Source organism: Clytia hemisphaerica, unplaced genomic scaffold, assembly GCF_902728285.1.
Source record: "Clytia hemisphaerica strain Z4C2 unplaced genomic scaffold, Clytia hemisphaerica genome assembly, whole genome shotgun sequence".
Classification (NCBI taxonomy): domain Eukaryota; kingdom Metazoa; phylum Cnidaria; class Hydrozoa; order Leptothecata; family Clytiidae; genus Clytia; species Clytia hemisphaerica.
Genome location: NW_027104090.1, coordinates 433,808 through 458,804, shown reverse-complemented (window position 1 = coordinate 458,804; position 24,997 = coordinate 433,808). Strand labels below are relative to the sequence as shown.

The window sequence follows — 24,997 nt, the reverse complement described above, 5'->3', positions numbered from 1 at the left end:
TCAGACCAGATCAGACGTGGTAGCATGACCTCAATAAACATAAACCATTCATTAATAAAGTAAGAATCTTGAGCACTTAAATGGTAAAAGAGCAAGCATTTATTGAAATCTAAACTTGTCTTATTGATATCTAAACTATTCATTTACTTAAATGTAAGATGTTCTTGTAGTAAACAAAAAATATTGTAGTTTTTGGATCTTATCTTAGTAGTTTTATTTCAATATATTTACTTAAGCTTATAAATAATATTTGGTTTATTAGAGTAGAAACTTAGATTGGATCCTTGGAAATTACAATTCAATTCTGTTATTCTAAGCAATCTTTTCTGCATTTTTTGCAGTTTATCTTGAGCTTTTTTGTAAATTGCATTGATTGCATCTGCATATAAATGGACCTCTTTGCAGTTTTCTGATAAATACTTTTTGACACAACTATATTCTGTTAAATTTAGAAATTATTTCAGTTCTTTTGTTAGTTTTTGGCCGCGAATCATGTTTAATTTGACAAAACCCATTAAGGCCTTTCGATCAGGCATAGACTCCAGTTCCAATGTCCAATTGTGGTTGACTTTTTCTAGGAATGGAATGGAATTTTTGTCATTTTGAGGCCTTTTTATTTTTGAGGGAACTTTTGGATTGTTATGGGTAAGTATACGGTCATTTTAAAATGAGTCAAGAACAAATAAAAAACCCTCATCATTCATATAAAATCATAGATATAGTTGTTGCTACAGCTGAATAGGAATCTAGGGGATAAATTTTTGGTTCGGAAGAGGGTCAATACCTCCTAGTCTAGAGCAACCCCCCCTACTCTAGGTTCTAACCCCTTTCAAAATTTGATCAAAGCCCCCACAGAATCGGGGTGCCATCAGGGTTATATTCCACTTTCAAGACATTATTTACCACTCATATTAAAAAACTAAAATGATAGCATATTCACTCTAAAAAAAAGTGCTTTTGAGCCTATTCGCAGTATCCGTTATCATAAACAACTATTTTTTTAAATCCTGAAATTAGTTCTGCAAAAATTTGTTCCACAAAATATTTCTTCCCTTTAAGGTATTACATAATGATACATAATGACCAGTTAGTGAGGGCTGTACTGAGAAATATCCAAGATCAGCCAAAAAGACTGGGAAAGATGACAGAAAAAGATAAAGACTTGTGTGTTTTTCTGACTTCAGAAATAAAAATCAAGATGAATCATGATGTCAATGCAGTCCATTTTCTTTGAAAATTACTCAGGTCACAATAAATTTTCTTAACGACAGTCAACTCAGTGCTATGTAAGCCCATCGTCATGTGAAAAGAACCAATTGCATTGCATAAAAACTTGTACAGACAGTGTCCCAAAAACAAAAAAAACAAAAACCAGGGCGTACTTGGGCAAAAGGAGGTACAGATGTGCCGCTGGTTATGGTATTTTTTCACCTCCATGAGTCCCAGGTAGGATCCCAAAATAATTTTTTGATTTGATTTGAATTAATATGGTCCATGAAAAGTCCATTTTATAGATAGGAGCTAAAATTCTATCCCACAATGCTTTGCGACTGGAAAGGTTTCAAATTGGAGGCTGAAGGTGAAAATAGATGTTTGTTATTGTTTTAAAACTGAAGTTTTGGTCTTTAACTTTATAAAGTATTCAGTGGTGGTTTGTATTCATTTTATATAGCTTCAGCACCGGACAGCACCGAAAAAACATTAAAGATGGTGGGTGAATTCTAGCCTTCCGCGTCCCCGCCACGCGAGGAGTTTTGCTGGCGCGGTCTGAAAATCAGCCTGATGACTGTTAAACTTTACCCTATCAGTGTGTGACAATGTGCGATATATTGATTGCACGGAAGCGCATCAAAGCCCAAGCTTTTTTTAGTATAGTCTCGCTTACCCAAACACTGCAATCCCACATAGACTTAGGGATCAAGACTAGAACCCCTAACATGAACATTTTGGCTGGCCAAAAAAAATTTATCATCATTAATTTTGTCAATTTACAGAACCGTTTAGTCACTAGAAATATTCAATTTTCAAAGTTTCATTTTTTTGTTCATGTTTTGTTGTTTGTTGTGCTTCATTTTTAAAATAATGAGGAGGAAAAATTACCATCGATCCTGCAAGTAAAAAGAGGTATATATTCTGATCAGTCTACAAAAAATTCCCTCGCACAAAAAATAGAATATATCGCAAATTAATATATGCATAAATTGTGAGGAAATATATACATACTAGCCGTCCAGGCGTCGTCCGAGACGACTTCTTACTCCTTTTAATACGCTCGCTTCGCTCGCTTTTCTATTTTTCAGAAACTTGTAGGGATTTGTATACAAATGTACTTATTTTGCGAGAAGAAATGTTCTTAAATTTAGGCCTTTTTCGTAAAAATTGATGTTTAAAATTTTTAAGGGGACACTAAAATTAATGCACATTAAAAAATATGGTGAAAGTATTTTTAGTTGAATTTTGATTTTTCTTCTCCTTATTAATTTGTTGAAAACCTTCAAACAATAATGTTCTTGACTCGCTAAAAATAATGCTCATGCAAATATTGGTGAAAATTGAGTTAAAAATTTCTCGCGAGAAATCGGTCATACTTTAAACGTGCTTTTTTTTGGGTTTTTGGGAGAGGAAAGACTATTATTTTCCTCACGCAAGGATGAAGATAAAGAACAAATAGAAATTCAAATTCAGTATTAGAGGTACTTGGCAACACCGATCACTCCAAAGACCACAGTGCTTTACGGTGGAATATAAAGAGTGCCTTTTTTCAATACCTCTTAACAGAGTCAACAATTATTTAACAATTAAACTCAATGCGTAAGTAAAAGCGTTTTCATTTTGCTATCTCAATAGAACAAAAAATAGCAAACATTGATTAAAAAATTTCATAATTGAGCTATTGCACAGTCAGTTGTGTTTCTCCATCAAGAGGAGAAATGTGCTCTCTTGAATGGAAGTGCACTTGGCGAATAGAATTGAATATACAATCAAAAAGGCGCGAAAAAAATTGCCGTGTATTTAAAAATTGCTAGCGAAAAAGCCTCATGCGAGAATGGGAGAGTTCCGATTTAAGCGTATTATAATATAGATTCTTCAGATTGTATATTTTCACCCACGTCTCTAGAGCTTCAGCGCACTGGGGCAGAAAATACGCAATCTGTTATTAGGTTAAATCAGTGTCACCTTTTAGCTAATTTTAACAAAAAGATTACACACGTAGATTCCATTTTTCAAACCTCAAGGCTCAGCAGCACACCCCCCGTCATGATGGTAGTAAGTAGTATGCCCCATCCCCGGCAACAAAATGATAATAACATATAAATTACCTTTCAATACTGTGGGATTGGGTTTAGTTCAGTGTTCATTTTGTGTCTTGTTGCTGAGGTTTCTGAATCCAACTGCCTTGCAATTTGAACATTTTAGACACCACACACCACGTGCGCAAAAGTTTAAAATAAAATTTCCCGCGCTCATGGACATGCTAGTTCTCATACTGCCTGTGTACGCGAAAATGAAAAAGCCTGATCGGTCTCGGAAAAATTGTGGCATATTTTAAAAGTCGGACCCGGACCTTAGACCCTGACCCTATTTCGGACCCAAGATCGGACCTCAAATCGGACCCTAATTCGGACCCCAAATCGGACCCCGATCTTCAAAAGTCGGAACCCCATCTACAAAAGTCGGACCCCGATCTACAAAAGTCGGACCCCCATCTACAAAAGTCGGACCCCCATCAGCAAAAGTCGGACCCCTCGAATTTATTCGCGCTGTGATACTCACGGTAATCTTGGGTCCGAAATAGGGTCTGGGGTCAGGGTCCAAGGTCCGGGTCCAACTTTTAAAGTATGCCGACAATTGTCCCGGCTGTCAGATTCTTTTGGCGCGAAATTCGGAACGAGCGCGAAAGGCTTAAAAAAAATCATAGAAGGAAAAATTAGAGAGCAAAGACAAGAACATGAATAAAAGGCAAGAAATTGGAAAGGGTCTGCATCATCAGTGGATGCTTGTTGTAACCAACAAAATGGACGGCGCTACAAACTAGCTGTCTATATGTCTTCAGTTCAGTTGCAGTCACAACAAACACACTTTTTACCAGACGATGTCAGTCAGTCAAGTTCAAGAGCAGCCACCGGCAGATTTTTTTGAAATATCTTTTCCTTTTTTTCCAGGAGAGTAAATTTTATAGATAAATCTAGGAGAGACTTTCCTCAAAACACCCGGGTAAAATCCAGGGGTCGCCTTAAAGGGTTAAAGATATCTGTTCTTAAAATCCAGGAGCACATTTTAAGGAAAAACACATACAATTTTCCAGCGGACAATCTGTTCAAAAAATCCAGGAGCTAAATTGTGAAAAACACAATCAGATGCCAGATTTTTTTTTCCAGGGAGCTTCATAATTTTCTTAAAAGGTCTCATTTTCTAGGAGCATTTTAACTTTCTCAGAGAATAGCTGCTATATTTTTCCAGGAGCATAATATTTCTAAAGAACAGATATACATTTTACAGGAGTCCCATTTTTTCCCAGAACAGATGATGTAATCCAGGAGAGCCCAGGATACAGAACAGATATTTCATACTTCCTAGCTGGTGGCTGCTCTTGAGTCAGTCAGGAACAAGTGCAAATTAGTATACCTGTGGGCAATCTCTCCTACTTAGGACAGTTGTACCCTAATTTGGAGATTTAGGTATCCTAAAAAGGAGAGCAGACACTCTGACCTGAATTTTTTAGGTTACTGCTTCGATTCGCGTTTGGAAAACAGTGAAAATTCCAAGAACTTTTTTGTGGCCGTTATACGGCCAAAATACTCAATTTTGAATTGAGTTTCAAAACTCAATATTTGGAGAATTTGTATTTTGTGTACAAAACTGTCAAAAAGATGAAGATAGTGAGCAAAATCAAAATGTATTCTTTCTATGATGATTGAAAATAAATTCAATTCAATACATTTCTTTCTATTTTTGCAAATGCAATGCTTAATCTGGAAACGATAATTACAAGGTCTCAAAAGAAGGTTGTCTATTGCTCATTCCGACATTTTAAATTTTCCGGGGGTTTTGTTGTTTGGAATTGATTAACTAAGAGTTAGGTAGGGTCAGGGTTGCTAGTAACGGCTTGTCACTGTGCCGGGTGCATACTCGGCGCCTTTGGCCCCGCAGGGTTGCTAGTAACGGCTCGAATTTCAGTCAGGTTAAAAGTCGATGTCGGAATAAGCAGTAGACAACCTTCTTTTGAGACCTTGTAATCATTGCTTCCCTGCTTAATCCTTGAAAAAACGTAGTGGTCTAAAGAAACGACTATTCTTTTTTAGAATCAACCTTACAATCTAGTTTTTATATTTATAAAAACTAGATTGCTGACGTGTGAAAAGGAATGTCGGCGTGAATGATCCTTTTGTTTCGATAATAACATCAAAGCGGGAACTAATTTTCTTCTCGTTTCTTTCTTTCCTTTTTCTTTCTCATAAGTTCAAGCTTTCCCTCAGGCTCTCGCAAGCGTGGTTAGCTCAAGTGGTTAGAGTATCTGTCTCGAAAGCATGGGTTTCCGAGTTCGATCCCTCTGGGTGTCATATTTTTCAATTCTTGAAATTTCTTATTTTAATTCTCTTTCTATTAAAATGAAGGTCAATCAAACAAGTAACTAGCATATATTACCTCCGTTTTTTTCTTCTTCAATCTTTTTTTTACCACAAGCGATTATTCAAGGCTGAGATATAGAAGAACGGGTATAGGCGTTTGCGCCTGCGTTTGGTGACTGACAGTTTCAGTTTCAGTTTCACTACTTTCACTTTCACTTTCACTTTCAGCCAGCGAGTGAGCAAGCATGATAATTGATTTCCGGGTCAAAATGTTTGACACTTGATCCAATCGTTTGCTTATCTTTCTTGCGTGGTCGTCATTTGAATTTCAGTATTCATTGCTTATAAAATACGGTTGTTATAAGGGTATCAAACTCCTCACTAAGAGGGAACAGATCATAGATTCGAATTGAACGCGTAATTACTAATAGCAATTAACATTACATAACGCGTCGATGTCTCTTCACTCCCATGAAATGTGATTCAAAATTAAAGTGATGAGCACGAAAACAAAATCAAGAATTGGAAAATTTGACACCCAGAGGGATCGAACTCGGCAACCCATGCTTGTGAGACAAACGCTCTAACCATTTGAGCTAACCATGCTTGGGAGATTTTGAGGGAAAGCTTGAAGTTATGAGAAAGAAAAAGGAAAGAAAGAAACGAGAAGAAAATTAGTTCAAAAGGATCAGTCACGCCGACATTCCTTTCCACACGTCAGCAATCTAGTTTGTATAAATATAAAAACTAGATTGTAAGGTTGATTCTAAAAAAGAATAGTCGTTTCTTTAGACCACTACGTTAAAATAAACCCTTCATAAGTGGCCTTGAGGGGTTTCATAAAAAATTTTGGTTACTTTCGAAAGCCAAAACTCAATTTCTAAGTCAAAAAACGGCCAGTGACCAGAGTGCTTGGAATTTTGCCTGGAAAACTATGCAAACCTTTTCTTCATCAAGATTTGCACCACTGACCAAAATTTCAAGTAATTTCTCTGGCGGGTTCCTCGAAAATTAACATCCTTAATAATCTGCCGTTCAGAGCCTAAAATTTTGCAAACACGAGCTAAAGATTTGTTTTTCATTTTATGGAGCAGCCCTCTACGGTCCGAATTTCAAAATGGTAGCCTTATAGAAGGAAGGGGCCTGGTGTGATTTTCGTGCGAAAAAAGCTTTGGTGTATGCTAGTTAGCACATTTTGAGTGGTTTTGGGCTATAGTTTTGCATTCCGCCAGCCAAACTCGATGAAATTCAGTACACGATCTCATTTGCTTATTATTTACATCTTGGAAGTGGTAAGATGGCGTGGATGTCTCTGGTTGGTGAAAAATACAGGTTTTTTCGTTTTTAGTATCCTGATTATGATGTTGATTGCTATTTTGGATACTTTTTTGTATCCAATTTAAGATACTCTCCTAAGTAGGAGAGATTGCCGAAGGTATCCTAATTTGCACTTGTTCTTGACTGTCAGTTTTATGGCAAGGGATAATCACAAATTCAAGAAAACTAGGTTTTTCTGTCAAAAACCTCGTTTTTCTGTAGAAAACCTAGGTTTTCCCAGTTTTCCCGGAGCTTATAAATTTTCAAGAGAAAACTCAGGTTTGTCAATCGCGCTTTTAAATGATCGCTTTTAATATCGAAAAATCGTCTGCCGTAAAATTCGAATAAGTAACTTAGATTTTCTGAAAAGAAGCATCGTATTGGTCTTTTTTTATCAGAAATTCATGGTTATGTTTGTCTATTGCTCATTCCGACATTTTAAATTATCCGGGGTTTTGTTGTTTGGAATTGCTTAGGTCGTCAGGGTTGCTAGTAACGGCTCGAATTTCAGTCACGTTAAAAAAGGGGTAATTTTACCCATATTATAATAACATTACCATCTTATCTCTCGTCAGCTGAGATTTCTTGTCTTTTAGGCAATTAATTTTTTATTTTCTGGTTTACGGACATTCAAAGATGGACCAGAGGATGGAAAAAAAATAAAAATAAAATTGCTCTTTTCAAACTTTAATGTTGGAGAAAATTAAAAAAAAATGTTTTGAGAAGACTTACATATATACATTAAAGAACGTTTTTAGTAGTAGTAAGTCTTACTACTAAAAACGTTTTAACCTTTAACTTGCCCTTCTTGCTTTTATAAGATGTAATTTTCTATAAAGTTTCCTTTTAATGGCTGTTCAGTACAAGGTCGGAAGATCATAAATGAATAAAATATTTGTAAAGTCCAATTTTATTTTTATTTTATTTTTGCAAAAAAAACGTCGGCGATTCCGTAAACCAGAAAATAAAAAAGTAATTGCCTTAGTAATTCATCAAAACAACATTGACCAAAGGAGACATGTTCTATCAAAAAGCTTGAATTTTCTGAGATCTTGTGTTTTCTTTAGAAAAACCAGGTTTTTGACAGAAAACCCAGGTTTTTGGCAGAAAAACCGAGTTTTTCTTGAAATTGTGATTTCCGCTTGCCATACAGTTGAACCATGGTCGTGGTGTGGGGCTTTTCACAAAAACGAAAAACATATCTGGACTTATTTTATACTTTCCAGTCTCTTGTTCGTAGTTTTTCTGACTTTCTGGTTCTATGTGAGTTATTTTCTATGTTTTCTAACTGACTAACGACTTACCGAAAGATCGTCACCGGTGGGATGCGAACCCACCAAATAAAATGCAAAGTTCCGTCGTTTGGAAGCCCAATGCCTTATCCACTGCGCCACGGATTCATGCCAGAAAACGTTTCTGATGGCTATTTATATTGTACAAAATACAGACCAGACTATATTAAGAGAAAATTCCAAAAGAGTGCTTTTTTCTAGCTCCAACCCTAACCCTAACTGATAATAACCCAATTCCTAGCCAATCTGATACGTAACCACACCCAAACCACACCCATACCTAACCCTACCTGGTCGCCTGCAGGTCCTGACACTATTCCTGCATGCCAAATCCGAAAATAGATATATGTCTTTCACTTCAATCAAGTTTCGTTATTCACTAGCCTATTACATTTTTCGTCTGTCGTCGTGATTATCCTGGTATGCTTAACCTCAGTATTCGCGTGTGTTCCACTACAGATTTATTCATTCATTTCAATTTAAAAGCCTACTCTGTGCGAAAGAGAAATCGTGTATTTTTTAATATGCCGTTCATTAACTCAAATCAAATGACTTTGGAGGTTCAGTGAAATGGTGGCTGAATTGCCGTCCCATGTTTTGTCAGATAGTCATAAGTTAGAGCAGTTGACGGTATTGTGTTCAATTACTGTTCAATGTGTTGTTCGATTTCTTTTCCGTAGACCTTGACCCCAGGGGGGTACTAGGGTTGGCGAACACTAGGGAATAATCGAACAGTAATTTCTGGTAATGTTCGATTACTCAGTTTAATTAATACAATAATCATCACTGTTCGATTTGGTTCGGTAATGGAACAGTTATCGTTCGATTAGTTCAATGAAATTAGATTGTTTGATTACGAAAATTGGTTTGATAATGTTCGGTTGACATCGTCTGGTTTTTACAACAATTTCAGACAATACAACGTTTAGGAGTCTCGCTATCTCCACCGTGTTCCACCGTAGAGGGGGTGGGTAAAAATGTGCACTTTAATATTGTGGAAGGTTAGAGGAATGTAAACATTGTCAATTTATTTATTTCCTTTTAAAGAGAATGACTTAGATATTTGAACATGATATCAATGATAAAAGAAAACGTAAAATGTAAAAGCTGAAAATTTGTAGAACAGAAGAATGAAGCGACTGACAACATTAAAAGATAAGCATTGCATGACAAATCTAGCCTATACACTTCTTTAAAATTCAAAAGAAAATCATGCATGCTTATTTTTTAATCAATTATCTATGTTTGTTCTGACAAAATGGATTTAAAAAGCTTTTAAATAAAAGGTCCTGTTTCTATGCTCAATTCACTATAATTAAAATTTTTTGTTGGATTTTTTAGTTATACATATGAGAACAATACCTTCAGTTTTATTGAAAAAGAGGATTCAAGAAAAACAAGGCAATGAAAAAACGGTAAGACTGTTTTTTGACATCATTACCTAGATCATAATCATAAACTAATAATAATGATGATATTTTGTAAAGTTACAGTAGCGTAGCCAAGAGGTGCGCAAAATTTGTGTAGGAGCGCAGATTTTTATGACACTGTAATTATCTTTTAATACCATGAATAGATAATTACAGTGTCATAAAAATCTGCTCTCCTACACAAATTTTGCACACCTCTTGGCTACACTACTGAGTTATTTGATGCTATTCATGACGCTCCTCTATATTGTACGAGGACAAATTAAAAACTATCTTTCCATGCATTAAATGATTTATTGGGAGTAAGCCCAGGTCCTTAACTACTCATAAGTTTTACTTCAAAGATGCCTATAAAAATAGTGTCTAATAAATTAGATTCCCATTAGATTTCTCATTATTATCTGTTAATTTTAGATATTTACGAAAGAATTCACTGGATAAGCTAGATGAACACTTGTTTACCCATAAAAATATGAGAAGACTGGGAGATTTGTAAGTTAAAAATACATATTATCAGGCTAAATAAGGCTTGTTTTCCTTTTGAATTAAATGGCATTTGCAATTTAAAATACTTAATCCCATATTTAAATGAATGATGATAAGGGCTACACTTTATATTATTGACATTGAATGTTGACGTCTAGTTCTATATTGCATTAAAAGATTTTCACGAGACAATTTTATAAAAATTAGAAAATCTTATAATCAAGCTTTACCTAAGTTTGCAATAAAATACTATCATTCAATATTTGGATTGATTTTTATCTGGTTCTTCAACAATAGTGAACATTTATTTTCCATCCATGGTAATTCTAAATTTTTGAAATTTTTGATAGTGAATGTGTCAGGTCATTTTGGATGATTTTCCTATATTTTTTTGGTTTGAAATTTCAAGATATTAAGAAATTCATTGAATTGAGATTCAACCATTTCATTCTTTTGGATATCCAAGTTATAGTAAATACTAGAAAAAGTAAACGTGTTTCCACTAAATGACCATTAGAAGAAAAATTCTTTCAATGGGTTAAAGCTTATCACTATGTATTCATCCAAAAAGTGAATGTGTGCCATGAATGACCCCTTGCAATTAGAATCTATTTATTTACAATATCTTTTAACACTAGTTTTTGGACCAACCCCAGAGGTCTTTATATTAACCTCCTTATGCAAGCTTTTCTCAGGATTGGCTGGTTTGTTTTTTCTGATTTTTGCGCAATGATGATGCAAAATGCTAATGCCCAAAATAATTGCGAGGTCCGATTTTTGATAAAAAATTCATTTGCGACAGAAAATGCTGGAAATATGCTTGAAAAATAGTTTTTTTTTGGCATTTTCTCGAGATTTTATTATTAGTTCTTTCTGATTTTTTTGCACAGAGATGCGTATTAGCAATGCCCAAAATGTGGTCGAGTTGGATTTTTGAGAAAATTTTTTTTAAGGCCGAAAATACTTGAAATATGCCGGAAAAACTTTTTCCTAATAATATTTCTTTCTTTTTTTTTCACACAAAAACATTATTGATACAATGCCCACCATCAAGCATGATTCAGTTGTCAATAAAACTGATTTTTGAAGCCGGAACTATCTAAAAATTGTTGGAACAGCCGAGAATCGCTGAAAAACAGTTTCTCTTGAATTTCTCTAGCTATACTTGATATTTTTCATGAAATTTTACACACTGGTTCAGACAGACCTAAACAAAGTGACAGTCTGATTTGAAAAAAAAAAAATTTCCGACTGAAAATGCAAGAAATATGCTGGAAAAACTGTTTTTTTGGCATTTTCTCAAGATTTCATCATAAAGTATTTTTCGATATTTTGCACAAAGATGGAATAAGAATGTCCTTGGGTGGAAGATTTTCGAAAAGGAGGCAAATGCCCCAAAATGTGGCCGAGATAGGATAGCAAGGAATAGGATAGGATAGGGATAGGATGGAAGGGGGGATAGTTTAAGAGGGGGGCTTACATATATATTGTAGATTATTCTCAAGCACTGTCATGAAATTTGGTCTTCATGAAAGGAAGTTTTCTGTTAGAGTACAGTCTTAGTCAAAAAGAAGAAAGAAGTTTATTATTATTTCGCTTCCTCTCTCTAAAGATATTTCACATATATTTCTTGCTAGCTTTTTTTGTCCAAAGTCCTTGGGGAATAGGCACTTTTATAATTTGGGGGAATGCCAAGAAGGGGGTCAGACCCCTTTCTGCACAATGGGTAAAATCTGGAAAATCCCACTCAATTTTGCCGATTTACTGCGATTTATTAATGTTTCTTCTTTTTCAGAAATTTTACTGGTTTGAACAACTTGAAAACTATATCACCACTAACCATGAAAAGATAAAACAATCGTTTACCCGTGTAAGTTTTTGAAGATTTTGAAGATTTCATGGCTCGGCCCCCCCCCCCTACTTATTTGGGAGGGGTGTAGATCTAAAATCGGCCTAAAAGTGGGTGGGAGCTGTCTCATTTTTTAAACTCAGGGGGGGGCTAAAAAAATGGGGGGACCTGAAGGGCTGCAATAAAGTTCTGGGGGCTAATTACAATAATTTAGGAGATTTCTTTGTTTGGTTTTAATGTTCTGGTTTTAAATATTCTACCGTTTTATTTTTATCTGCGTGCCAGAGGGGGTGGTACACAGATTTCAACTGGGACCTTAAGCTTACTGAAAAGTGGGGGGACCTAAAACTTAGGGGGGACCTAAATTTGTTGGGGGGGACCTAGAACCCCATTCGGAGCCATGGATTTATTGTTACCGTTAATGCTTTCTTAACCAATAAAGCAAATTTCATGCTTTTGATTCTTTTCGGATACCTTAGTGTTTATTTGTATTAATGATCTAATTCAAATCCCAAAACTGGACATATTTTCTTTGAGTTTTGATAAGCTGAGATATTTCAATTCGAGAAATGTTCGATTTTTTTCGCACTTTTATAAAAATTAGCAATAACAACAATCAAAGAGATGTTGACTGGTTTGTTGATTGGTTAGCACTGTTTCCACACCTTTAAAGGAAGGAAATAACACTTGACTAGGCGGTACCTGGCAAATTTTTTCTCTTGCTTTTTTCGCCCTTTGAGTGCTGTTGTTGTTCGACAAACTTTTTGATTTTCATGTTTTGATTTACACTTGAAATGTTTTTTTCTATAAAAGGAATTTGTTTTGTTTTGAAAAGAATTGGAATGTCATTAATAAAATACGATCATTAAATACATTCTAAATTATTTCAAACAAAAGAAAAAAGAGAAAAACAAAGGGGTGGGGAAGCCTAGGCAGAAACTAAAGTTACTAAATGTAGATGAGCCTTATTTATCAATCAAACTTATTGAGAACAAAAACATTGCTTGCGAAAACGAAAGTGACACACAGAAAACAAAACAGAAAACAGACATACAAGCTACGGCTATTAATTATGGGTAATTAGAAAGTCTTGGTACAAATGGATGAAAGGGAAAACATCATCAAACTTGCCCGATGATGGGAGGAGAATCTCTTGATGAAACGTTGTCAAACTAATCTCGTGATCCAAGCCACAATAATCTTCAAATATGTATACTTTAACATAATGACATCACTTTTGGAGAAATAATCATGCGTAAAAGCAAATTAACAAACCTTAAATATATCAAACATTCAAAAGATTTTAATAAATATATCCAGGAAGTTGGGAATACTTGGATACGAGTGGATACTAATTTCAGATTCACAAACAATACATTAGTTTACAATAAGATTGCCAAGTATCTAATACAACAGAGCTTCGGTTCTTTGACAAGCTCTGCTTCTCCGCTCACCACAAGCGATTATGCGAAGCTCAACACTTAGTGTTTTGAGCACTCTGTTGATAACAGTAGTCTATGCTCGCTTTCCCGATCCGCACTGATATCACCAAAACCTTTACATAACTCTGCTAACATCTGATGGTGACTTCATTTGAAAAATATGATAAAAGGTGTCATCACAAGCGACTTTAAATACAAATAAAATGGAACGTTCTAGCAAAACGAACGATAGGGAACGTTCTTCGAACGCCAGAGAACGTTTCCTATTATTTACTAGTCTAGGAGTGTCTTAAAAACGTTCACAAACGTTGTTATTGAGTTTAAATATTAACTTTCGGAAGCAAAGGATCGTTCGAGAACGCTTGGGTATGTTCCAATAGGCCTTTTCTTAAATTACGTCATCAGCATCACTTGCCTCGTTTTGAAATTGTTGCTATGGTGATTAACTCCCAGCGGATTTTATTAAAACTACTTTCTATTCATAAAAAAAATCATTTATTGTCTCCAGAGACATAATCACCATGGTAATTGTTTGAATACGAGACAAGTGATGTTCGTGACGTAAGTTATGAAAAAGTCTATTCATTTGTACTTCAAATCGCTCGTGATGACAATATATAATGGACAAGATATTTTTAGATATCTTTCTCAGTCAAAGCCACTTTCTGATGGAGAATATCGACATCTATTTACTAATCTACGACTGCGTCTATCAAAGTTTGCTCCTTCTGAAATTACTAATTTATGGAGAATTCAAGTCCATGAGACACATAACACAAATTCAACTTACAAAATCGACCTTATTATTCGTGACCATATTTGTCTCATTAATCTTCTCAACGGGTCACTGAGACAGGGCTGATATGAAAATAATGACGTTTTTTTAAGCCTTTTGATCTTTTGAATTTTTCCTGGGGAAAGCACCCAGGTGAAGTTGGGAATGGGGACGTGCCGCTGGCCAGGGTCCCTTTTTTAAGCCCTGAAGATATCTGACAGGGTACCAAATTTACTAATTTTCAAGATTTTTATCTGGCAGGGTCGACTTTTTGTTATTTTGGACGATTTTCAGGAGGGTGGAATTTAGAAAATTTAAAATCTTTTGTCTACATTTCGTAATTTTCGCTGCTTTTTAAGTTGAAAATGGGAATTTGTTTAATTGATTTTTTATTCTGACAGGGTCCCAAATTTAACAAACATTCATATCTGACAGGATCCACCTTGCAAACTCCATCGGTACGTCCCCGTCGCACGTCAAGGTGCCCCCCCTCCATGGAACTTTTTGACACATGAATAATATTGGAATAATTTTATTTGCTGTTGCTTCTTTGGATTTTGATAATGTACTGTAGATTTTTGTGTAGAATATTTATTTTTGGCTTGACTCAAAGATGTTCGAAGCATAAAATTACAATATTATAATTGTAGTTTTAAGAAATAATTCAAATTGACTAACACTTCAAATAATCAAATAAGGATTTAAAATTTCTCCTCAGACTGCGTAAAGACAACAAGGCACAGAAGCAGCCGGCAGAGAGATTTTTTAGAAATATGTGGTCTTGTGTTCTAGGAGACCAAATGTTATGACCTTTCAATTTTTTATACAAATGATGTGTTCTGATTTCTAGAAAACCTTTATCGCACTATTTGTCTTCCTAAACTTATAACTACTTTATGGTTGGATGTGTTCTAAAATCTAGGAAAAACAGTTTTCCAAGATAAACTTGTAATATATTTGTTTTTCTCCACAAAAGATATGTTCTGCAGCTTTCTAGGGTTACCTAGACAACAAGAAGACCTTAGATGCCCATGATTATACCTCTCTCTTGTCAGAACAGATCAAAATTTCTAGCTGAAAAATGCACTCAGAACACATCGGAAAAAAGGTCGGCTCGCCGGCTGCTTTCGAAGGCACACACGTCAATCTTCTTCAGCTTATTTTGGTCATAGTTTTGGTCTTCAGTTTTTACTCAACATTTTACTAAAACTTTATTGAGGTAAAAGAAAATTTATCTGTGAACTTCGTTCCCATTTTTTAAGATACCCATACACGCTTTTTTTATAAGAATAAGTGTACTTTGGATGAGGATCAAGTATTCTTAAGAAAGTGCCAAAATTGAGGGTGAAATATTCTTAACGTATTCTTACTTTTTTAGACTTAACTTTTTTATACAAACATGAGAAATTATCAATAATGAGAGTTTTGCACTTTTGGGTGAACATTTGGGTTAAAATTACATTTCTTCCTCAAAGCTTCAATTTATCTCTAACAAAGGAAGCAGTTTTTTCTATTAACCAAATACAAAATAACTATATTAATTCTTATCAAATTTTGTGAAATTCACCCTAGAGGGTATTCTTAGAGTATTCTTACGATTTGACCAATTTTCACCCTGATAACCTTATAGAAGATATTCTTATAAAAAAAGCCGTATATTAACTCTAAAAAGAAAAAGATATGGTAACGAGGTTGCCCAAAATCTGATGAGATTGAGATGAGTAATTGCTTTTAGATTATTAACAAAAGACAGCTATAGACGCTGAGAGTAATTATAGTGGAATTAACACACTGATTAGCAATTATATTTGCTTTGTTTGCGTTTGCTATTCATTAAAAAATACCCTTTAATCTGTAATATCTTTAACTTTTATGACAAAGAATAAAAGACATGGCTTGAAGAGAAAAAGAAAAAAAACTGTGCATTTCGCAAGATTTTTTTTTTTAAGAACTAACACGTTTTTTTTTTATTAGAACACCTAAAATTTTGCTGAGCCTGGATGTGCTTATTTTTTTTAGCAATTTTCAGCCTAAAATGTTCTTAAATGCGTTCTTAATTTTTCAGACTACTCTAAATCGACAATATGATACAAAATAAAGAGCACTTAAATTTGGCAAAATTTGGACAATATTTGACTCTCGACTTTTGAAGATCCACCCCTAAATTCGGGATAAGTGTTGTTTATGACAATGTAATGCTTAAAAAGAGGAAAAAATTGTAGTTTCTTGTCATTTTTTTCCAAACTGAGGCTGGGCATGTTCTTAAGATGTTCTTAATTTTTCGACGAATTTCAGCCTATATGTTCTTATAAACTAGGTTCTAATAAAAAAAAACGTGTAGTATTTTTTTGTCTCAGCTTTTACTATCTTTCAGGATCATTAGGCTAGATTATTCATTATGCTGTTAAACATTGCTTATTTTCTACATTCATCCTGCATCCTGTACCTTGAAATGTTCATAATTTCATTCTAAGTTTTTGTCAAGAATTGATATCCTCGTAAAATTGTTCTTATAAAAGAACAAGCTACTTATTGTAGTTAATGATCATGAGTTGTTAATGATAATCGCAAGAAAAATAGACATTAATAAACATACAAAAGAGTAATTAGCACAATTGATAATCATCTACCTGTTGTTCCATAAAGTTATAAAGCATTCAAATAAGCTTAGGGTATTTTAAGATAAAGTAGAAAAAACAGGGTCATAATATACAAAGGGACAAAAGCTGCATGGTAATTATAAGGGGGTCATGTAGGCTAGCAACATATTGCAATCTATGTTTGAAAAGATAATTTTGAAAAGCATCATTACCCCCTTAAATTAGACTAAATAGGCATTAGTAATTTTCGAACAAAGATATATTACTCATGTATGCCTCACCCCTAAGAATTAGGATAGAATATGTTCAAAACATCAGGAAAATTTTTATTTACAAGAGAAACATATTAAGACAAGGTGTTGAGTGTTTTCGTATTGTTTGGTTGTAAAAATCTTACAACGCCAGAAGACAACACACCATGGCTTTCAAGCTTGTATTATTAGCTTGCTTGTATGTACATGTTGTTTATTCGAAAACTATTTTCGATATCAACTCAGGAACGCCTTTAATTTATGCTAATTCTGATGATGACTCGATTCTGCAACAGCTGTCAAAATCATTTCCATATTTTGGAAATGAGAAAAATACAATTTACGTAAGTATCATTTTGTTAGTCTTTTTTTTTGCTGGACCAAATAGACATGTTCATAAAAAAGGCAAGTTTTTTTAAGGTTTTTGTGATATTTCATACCAATGTTACAAAATTAGCCCATATCTTTTTAATGGGGATTGATCCTTCCTTAAAGAACTACATGATGGTTTTAGCACATTAAATTTCTGTTGGCAAATTTTGTAAACATTTTATATCAAAACAACGTCTTTCTAACGCCCACAGCGTCCCTATTTTAGCGCTAGAAAAACGTCAAAACGAGGTCATGTGACATCTAGAGGTTAATAGGACTTCAAAGGCCAGAAAATTAAAGAGTGATTTAAGAATTTTTGGAGGTTTTGCGGACTATAAAATAAGCAATTTCTTTGGAAAAAGCACAAAAATACTCCGAAAATATTGAGAGAGAAAAAGGAATATTTTAAAAACATGTTTAAGCTTTAAATTCGAAAAGTTCAGACCATTCTTTGACTATTCTTTGTTCATTACCCTCGAGTCTTTAAGCGAGGGGGTAGGTTTTTCATCGTCTCCATAAAGAGAAATTTTCTGGTTTGTAATTTCAGTTAAGCTAATTTACGTAAAACAGAAAATTCTGAAAAATGTTTACGCATGTTTTACACATTGTTGACTAACATAAGGTAAATCTAGACAATCGACGATTTTACAAATTTCCTTTTTATCGACATATTAGTTTTGTGATTTCGATAGCATCATTATCAACGACTACATTTAGAATTCAATTATGATTCGGCATTCATTTTCTCTTCCGTGCTAACGATTTCATTTTCTGTCCTTGCCTTCAGATATTTGTCCTGAAGAAAAAAAACGCCAAATATTTTAACTCAATTTATTTCCCAAGCTCAGATGTTAAAGATGATAAAAATTCAACATATATAAAGACTGGGCCAAATTTTTTTTAAGAATGTCCTTTTATAGTGTCCTCCCCCCCCCCTTTTTAAGGGGGGGGGTTCAGAAAATAAGAAAAGGGTGAGCAAAATCTATGGGGGAGGGGCAATCAAAATCTATGGGGGAGGGGCAATCAAAAGGAGGGGGAGAAAAATAGCTCCAAGAAGTCAAGGGTGGGGAGAAAAAATCTGAGGAAAAAAATGTTCTGTTCTCTAGTGTCAGACATAAAACATAAAATATATCTGTTCAACTTCAAGCTAAAAACATGTAATAGTGTTTTATATTCGAGGTGTTGACAATTTACATTTTTACAAGCAGTATTATTATCCATATAGCGGTCATTAAGTAAGCCATTAAAGATTCGAATGGCGGGCGGTAGAAAGGTTCTAAGACTCAAATTGTCATACCCGCGTTGAGAAAACTAAGGGTCGTACTTCAGAGGGCTGAAATATCACTAACCGCCCTGGTTATAAGGGCGATAACGTCATTTGCGGCCCGCTCGGAACTTTATTGAAGTCGTTGCATTGAAGCGGTGAGACTAAACCGACGTCAGAAAAAAAAACACTTTTTGGTCATTTGCGGCCCGCTCGCAAGGGTACTCAAAACTTGTTGAAGTCATTTCATTGAAGCGAAAAGACTTGGCTGACGCTAGAAAAAAACGTTGTTTGAATTTCCGATATGGATAATAATAGTAATAGCGTTAAGCTAAGCCAAATGACACTCTCGGACTAATAATCAAACTGCACGGACAGAAAATAACAACGACGACCTCAAACTGAACGCTATTGTTATATTATGTTATGAGGAAAAAATCTATTATTTATTATTTTAAGAACCTTAGGGAGGGGAACTAAAAGGGGGCAGAGGGATTTTTTTCAATTTTTAAGGGAGGGAACCAACCTACTAGGACACTATGATTCATCAATATATTTATCTTTACTCTACAGATCAGCGCCAATGGTTTGGTATCATTCGATGCAAAAATAACTGAATTTGATACCTCCATTTTCCCACTTCAAATCGGTACCGATTCCGTTTTTCCATTCTTTGCTGATAGCAATGGATTCAATGTTGGTTCTGTACGTCACAGAGAAGCTGAACCATTTGAATTAACATCCTTAAAAAACACCATTGTTTCTAACCGGGCCGGTGTTACCAACATCAATTTGAACTTTGGTTATTTGGTTGAATGGGACGAAATGAGCCCATGTGGTTGTTATTACCCAGTAAGTTGATTTTTCTTTGTTGATATGTTTTTCAGTAGCTTCTATTATTCGAATCTTTCTATAATTCGAACTTGTTTCTTAGTCTCCTCTAAAGAGAAACCCTCTTAAAATACTTTCTATTATTCGAATCTCTCTGTTATTCGAACAAATAAGATTCTCAGTTCGAGTTAGTGAGAGAAAATATTTTTTATGTGCCTAGTCGTACATAAATACTAGATAGAAAGAATGGACCTTAAAATTAAATTAAAATCAGTACTGGCTTATGAATTAGACTAAAAAAAAACTAGATCAAAGCTAATTGGACTACCTAGAATTTCACAAAAATGTATAGATATCTCTCGCTTTTATTTGGATCGAATTCAACAATGGAGGCCATTGAACAACAACTTTAATATTAAGGCGCGATGGCCAAGGGGTCTAAGCGCTACAAACCAGTGGTTTCAGGATTACGTGATACAGATAAGTTGTTGTGTATTGGAAGCGAAACGACCTTTCTAAACTTAAAATTGAACAAAATATAATCTCTCGCTTATCAGACCCCTTTTTTGAACGCGGTCTTGTATTTGTACGGTATAATATGAAATACAGCATTTATGTACGCGTTTTTAGCCAATCAGATTCCTCATATTTTTCATGTTGATGATGAATATTCAATTATATTACATTGAATTGTAAATTTTTATCGAACGTTTATTTCACTGAAGATTGCCATCCTGGATGACATGAAACTTTGAGTATGAATTAGCTTAAATCGTTTTCTTTACTCAAACAAATATACAATATTGATATTGTCTCATTATATTTTCTTTCATAGCGTAACAAAATTCAAATGGCTTTAGTTACTGATGGTTGTGCTTCATATGCTATCATTGGATACGTTGCAGTCAACTGGGGAAGTCGAGATCAAGCTAAGGTACGTTTGACATTGAAGCAAGACCACTCTTTCAGGCCCGTAGCTACTAGGGGGCAAAGTGGCATTTGCCCTCCCCCAAAGATTTTTCCAAAAGTTGGTAGCTTTGAAAAATTTTGTATTAGTGGCTGCATTTTGAACATAATCCTTTAAATAGATGCGTTTTCCAGCAATCTAGACACCTTAAATTGCGAGCTTTTTTCCCTTGGGCCAAACGATGGCTGGCACTCGGTTTATATTTCTCACTTTGCCCCTTCAAAATGAAAATGCTTCCTACGGGTCTGTCTTTGAAATAGTTATTTCTTTACTAGTAAGTAAGTCTGCGACCGCAGTCAGAGGCGACCCGAAGGCTATTCTTTCGATAGCTATCTACCCGAAGGTAGGGGGGGTGCCACTCTTTCTCCCTGGATTGCTCCACTTACCCTTGATCCTTCTCCTAATTGCTAATACCTTAAAAACTTGTACTCAATTTTAGGCTGGTTATGTCCATGTTTTGGGGAATAACAGAGTGGAAACTCCCGAATCCACAGCCGGAACTCTTGCTACTCTTGTCGCTTCTCAAGCTGATCAAGTTTGGTATTTTCAAGGAGAGAGTGAGTTGTAATTTTTTTTTCTATTAGAAAAATAAAAAAATATTGTGTTTCTGGAAACCGGCCGGGTGAAAAAAATAATTTTCTGACCCGGCGCCCGCAGACTTCGTTAGTAGTTGATACAATAGTATTCAGGGCTTACTTCATACTGTTTTACGTAAAAGTTATCTTTAAAGTTCTATTTCAATGATCTTAAGTTATCAAAAATAGCAAAACAAGTTTTTTTCCGACCGGCAGCATGAGAGCTTTTTTCCTTGACCCGCCTTCCGGAAACACTACATTTTTTCATTTTGCCTAACTATAAAATATCCATCAGATATTAATGGTAAAAAGCTCGGCGAGTTCTTAATATAGGATTTTACCTACATTCAGCTACATTAGGGGATAGTATTCTATGGAGCTTAGGGTAAAAAACATTCATAACATTATAATAGCAGACTCTATTGGTTTTCAGTTTTATGATTGTAGTAAAATGATCATGTTATGAGAAAATTATGTGGTCTGGAAGGTAACAAATGTTACCCCCTCACCACTGACCTTTATATATCCCTGGACCAAGCTATATCCGCCATCTTTGATAGGAGTATTTTTTGGAATTGGTACCCGAGAAGAACAGAGAAGAAGCCATTGCAATGTTAAGAATTAACGTCTAACGGCGCTACATCATCAAAAGTATTCGAGCAAAAGAATATCTAGCGCTCTCGATGCATTTTCACCGCTATTGAGTAGTGCCGTCGTTAGGGTACCAATTTCAAAAAAAATCAAATCAAAGATTTTTGATTGGCCGGGATTGAGTAGCTTGGTCCAGGGATTATAAAGGTCACTGCCCCTTCACTTATTTATACCCATATGGTCAAGTTTACCCGGAAGGATAACGCCAAAATATTTTTTGGAAAGCTTCATCTTGCTTAGCCTATACTAGACGTCACCCGCGTTTTTTTTTGGGCTCTAAACATTCGATTTTTTGACATCACTTTTAAATTTCGAAGCTCCTGCAGTAGCGAAACAATCGAATTTGCGTCAAAGCACTTAAAAGGCTTCTATTTTTTAAAATCGTCAAAGTGGAACTCACTCACCCGGTTTTTAGTGAGGTACTTTCTACATCTTACTTAGACCATGTTCGCACGCAACGGTTCCGGTTCACTCCAAAACAGAATGAAGCCATTCTATTGGTTAGAAGTGACGTAACACTTGAATGTAACCAATAGAATGGCTTCATTCTGTTTTGGAGCGAAACGGAACCGTCACGTGCGCACAAAGTCTTAATAAAGGTTTTGTTTTTAAATAAGAGTGATATCGTTTGCTTACTCGCAAATTGAATTGACACAGATGTGGAGCAAGATTGGTCACAAAGAGGAAAAGAAAAACAATTTTTTGTTTATTTAGCACAATATAACAATAGGAAGAACCGTCCTGATATGAAACATGTGTCTGATATGAAACGGGACTACTTATGTAGAAATAAAACTTTTAAAGGGTTGATAATTATAGTGTATTGTAATGATTTTTCATTTCAGATGTTTGTACTGGGAAAGCTCGAGATGAGTTTGTTGTAGATCCTCAAAACAACAACCAATATTATGTATGTGGTGATTGTGATATTGCTAGAACCATCACTTGTACGTCACCTCAATTCTATGATCCACAATGTCAAAAATGTGTCACTCGTGCTTTCCCTAACTGTGATAACCCAGGTATGTTATGTCTGCTATATAATTCTTTGTTTGTATTGAGCAAGCCTGGGAAAGTAATAAGGAGATTTGAATTGTTTCGAATCCATGACTCTTTATATATTATTTTTCAATTTCTCTTTCCAAGTGTAAAAAAATGTATCACTCGTCCTTTGCCTTAATTGTGATAACCCAGGTATGGTATGTCTGCTATATAAATTCTTTACCTTTCCAAATGTAAAAATATATATCACTCGTCCTTTGCCTAACTGTGATAACCCAGGTATTTTGTCATGATTGCTACATTTTCTGCTGAATCAGCAATTTTGATTTGGGATGGTGAGGTATCTGAAAATATGAAAATTTATAATGAGACTTGAGAACCTTGAATAGATTTTCATCAAAATTTGATCAACTTTTCTCAAAAATATGATTTTTCTTTTTCTATTATTATTGTTATTGTTGTTTCTGATAAGTCATTAAAAAAGTGGTGGGCATGTTAATTCTTAACTTAATCTTTATTAATTGGTAGGCCGTCTAATATACAGGTGAAATATTTTTTCTGATTCTGTTCTCTAGTGATCTAGATTCACCCGTAAAGACCGCTGTTATCATTGATGCAATCCTTGGTTGCACTTACATAAGTTAAATCTTCTTCAGAAAAAAAAACTGACAAAAACTGTTCTGTCGGTCAAGTTCGCTCTTTACTCTGGTCTGTAATATATAATGACATCACGAAATTTATGCAACTTTTCTGTTTTTTGTTTTTTTTTCCACCCAATACTTCATTTTTTCTATTGTTTAAGTGACGTTTTGGGTGGGAAATTTTAAAAGTTCTCAAAAGACTCTCCAGTGGTGCATATCATGGATTGACCTTCAAACCAGTTAATATTGTATAAATATTGATCTGTAAATGTTATCTCGATTTAATTCTATTAAAACAGTTAATGGAGGTTTCTCTCAATGGTCAAATTTCGGTACTTGTACAAAAACGTGTGGTGATGGTCAACAAGAGCAACGACGTACATGTACTAACCCCGTACCAACAAACGGTGGTCTATCTTGTCAAAACAATCCCGCTATCATTGACAAAGCTACTTCAAAATTGATTCCCTGCAATCTCCGAACGTGTCCACAAAACGGTGGTTATTGCTCATGGACTAATGGTGCTTGTAATCCAACTTGCGGTGCTGGAACCCTTACACAAACAAGAACCTGTGCCTGCCCAGCACCAGCATTTGGCGGAAGTGATTGTTCTCTTCTAGGACCCACTACAAATATAATCTCTTGTACCAATGGACCATGCCCGAGTACGTATTCATAAAACAATTTTGTAGATTTTCTTTCTGTAATTATCCTTAAAAAACAAAGACAGAATAGTGTAACTAACAGATGTGCCACAAAAAAAGTTGGGGGGGGGGTTGGACGAACATTTCCAGGGGGTAATCAGAGAAGAATTTCCAGGGGGTATAAAAGATTATTTTTTCTTCATTTAGCAGGGGGTAAAAGGTTATTTCAGAATTTCCAGGGGGCAAAGACTGATTTTAGTTCCTCCACTCTCCCTTCTAAGATATGAAAATAATTTTTCCAAGGGTTCTTTTGCAAATTTTGACATTTTCCAGGGGGGTATTCACACATTTCCCCTGTATGGAAATTTTATGGAACAGCCCAATGACCCATCAAAATTTAAACTTTTCTTCTTTCCAATATCCGATTAAATTTAAGTGATGGCCCAAAATCGACTTTCTCGCGCGAACTCCAAATTTCGAAAAACGAGGAAATAAGCTAAATTATCAATATATTTTGACCATGATTGTAGCGGTTATAATATATGCGTTCAACTCCAACTCGATTGGTTACTTTTAACTGATTTATATCAGTGCTGCATCTGAATAATATTTCAAATTTCAAAATTTGTTTTCTTTGACAGTTAATGGTGGATTTACTGCTTGGCAAAATATTGGTGGTTGTACTAAAACTTGTGGAGACGATGGTCTTCAAAGACAAGAACGAACTTGCACAAACCCAGTAGCACAATTTGGAGGGTTAACTTGTCAAGAGAATCCATTAATCGTCAATAAAGCCATAGTACAATTTATCGCGTGTGGGCGTGGGAGATGCCCAGGTATTTAAACTTCTTAAATACTCTTTCAATTCAAGCTTCAATAATTTGAAGTAAAACGTTGTCTCTCTTCAACTGGAAAATGATATGAATACTCCCTTTTAGTTTCTCTCTCTCGAAGACGGTTTTTTGTAAATCGGTTTAGAGAGAGTCTGACTTAAACTGTATACAAAAAGTATTTTTCATCGGTCGACTTTATTTTTGT

At 34.9% G+C, this 24,997-nt stretch overlaps 1 protein-coding gene across 1 annotated transcript in view; it reads left to right on the top strand.

Moving 5' to 3' along the window:
- The first annotated feature begins 10,088 nt into the window (after positions 1 to 10,088).
- Positions 10,089 to 24,997, top strand: part of LOC136812706 (SCO-spondin-like) — a 37,361-nt gene continuing 22,452 nt past the window's right edge. Inside the window, exons 1-8 of the mRNA XM_067069231.1 lie at positions 10,089 to 10,101; positions 11,891 to 11,965; positions 19,222 to 19,500; positions 20,315 to 20,413; positions 20,886 to 21,003; positions 22,518 to 22,694; positions 23,615 to 23,980; positions 24,601 to 24,795. Of these exons, the coding sequence (XP_066925332.1) occupies positions 19,474 to 19,500; positions 20,315 to 20,413; positions 20,886 to 21,003; positions 22,518 to 22,694; positions 23,615 to 23,980; positions 24,601 to 24,795 (982 nt within the window). The 5' untranslated portion in view covers positions 10,089 to 10,101; positions 11,891 to 11,965; positions 19,222 to 19,473. The remainder of the gene's footprint in view (positions 10,102 to 11,890; positions 11,966 to 19,221; positions 19,501 to 20,314; positions 20,414 to 20,885; positions 21,004 to 22,517; positions 22,695 to 23,614; positions 23,981 to 24,600; positions 24,796 to 24,997) is intronic.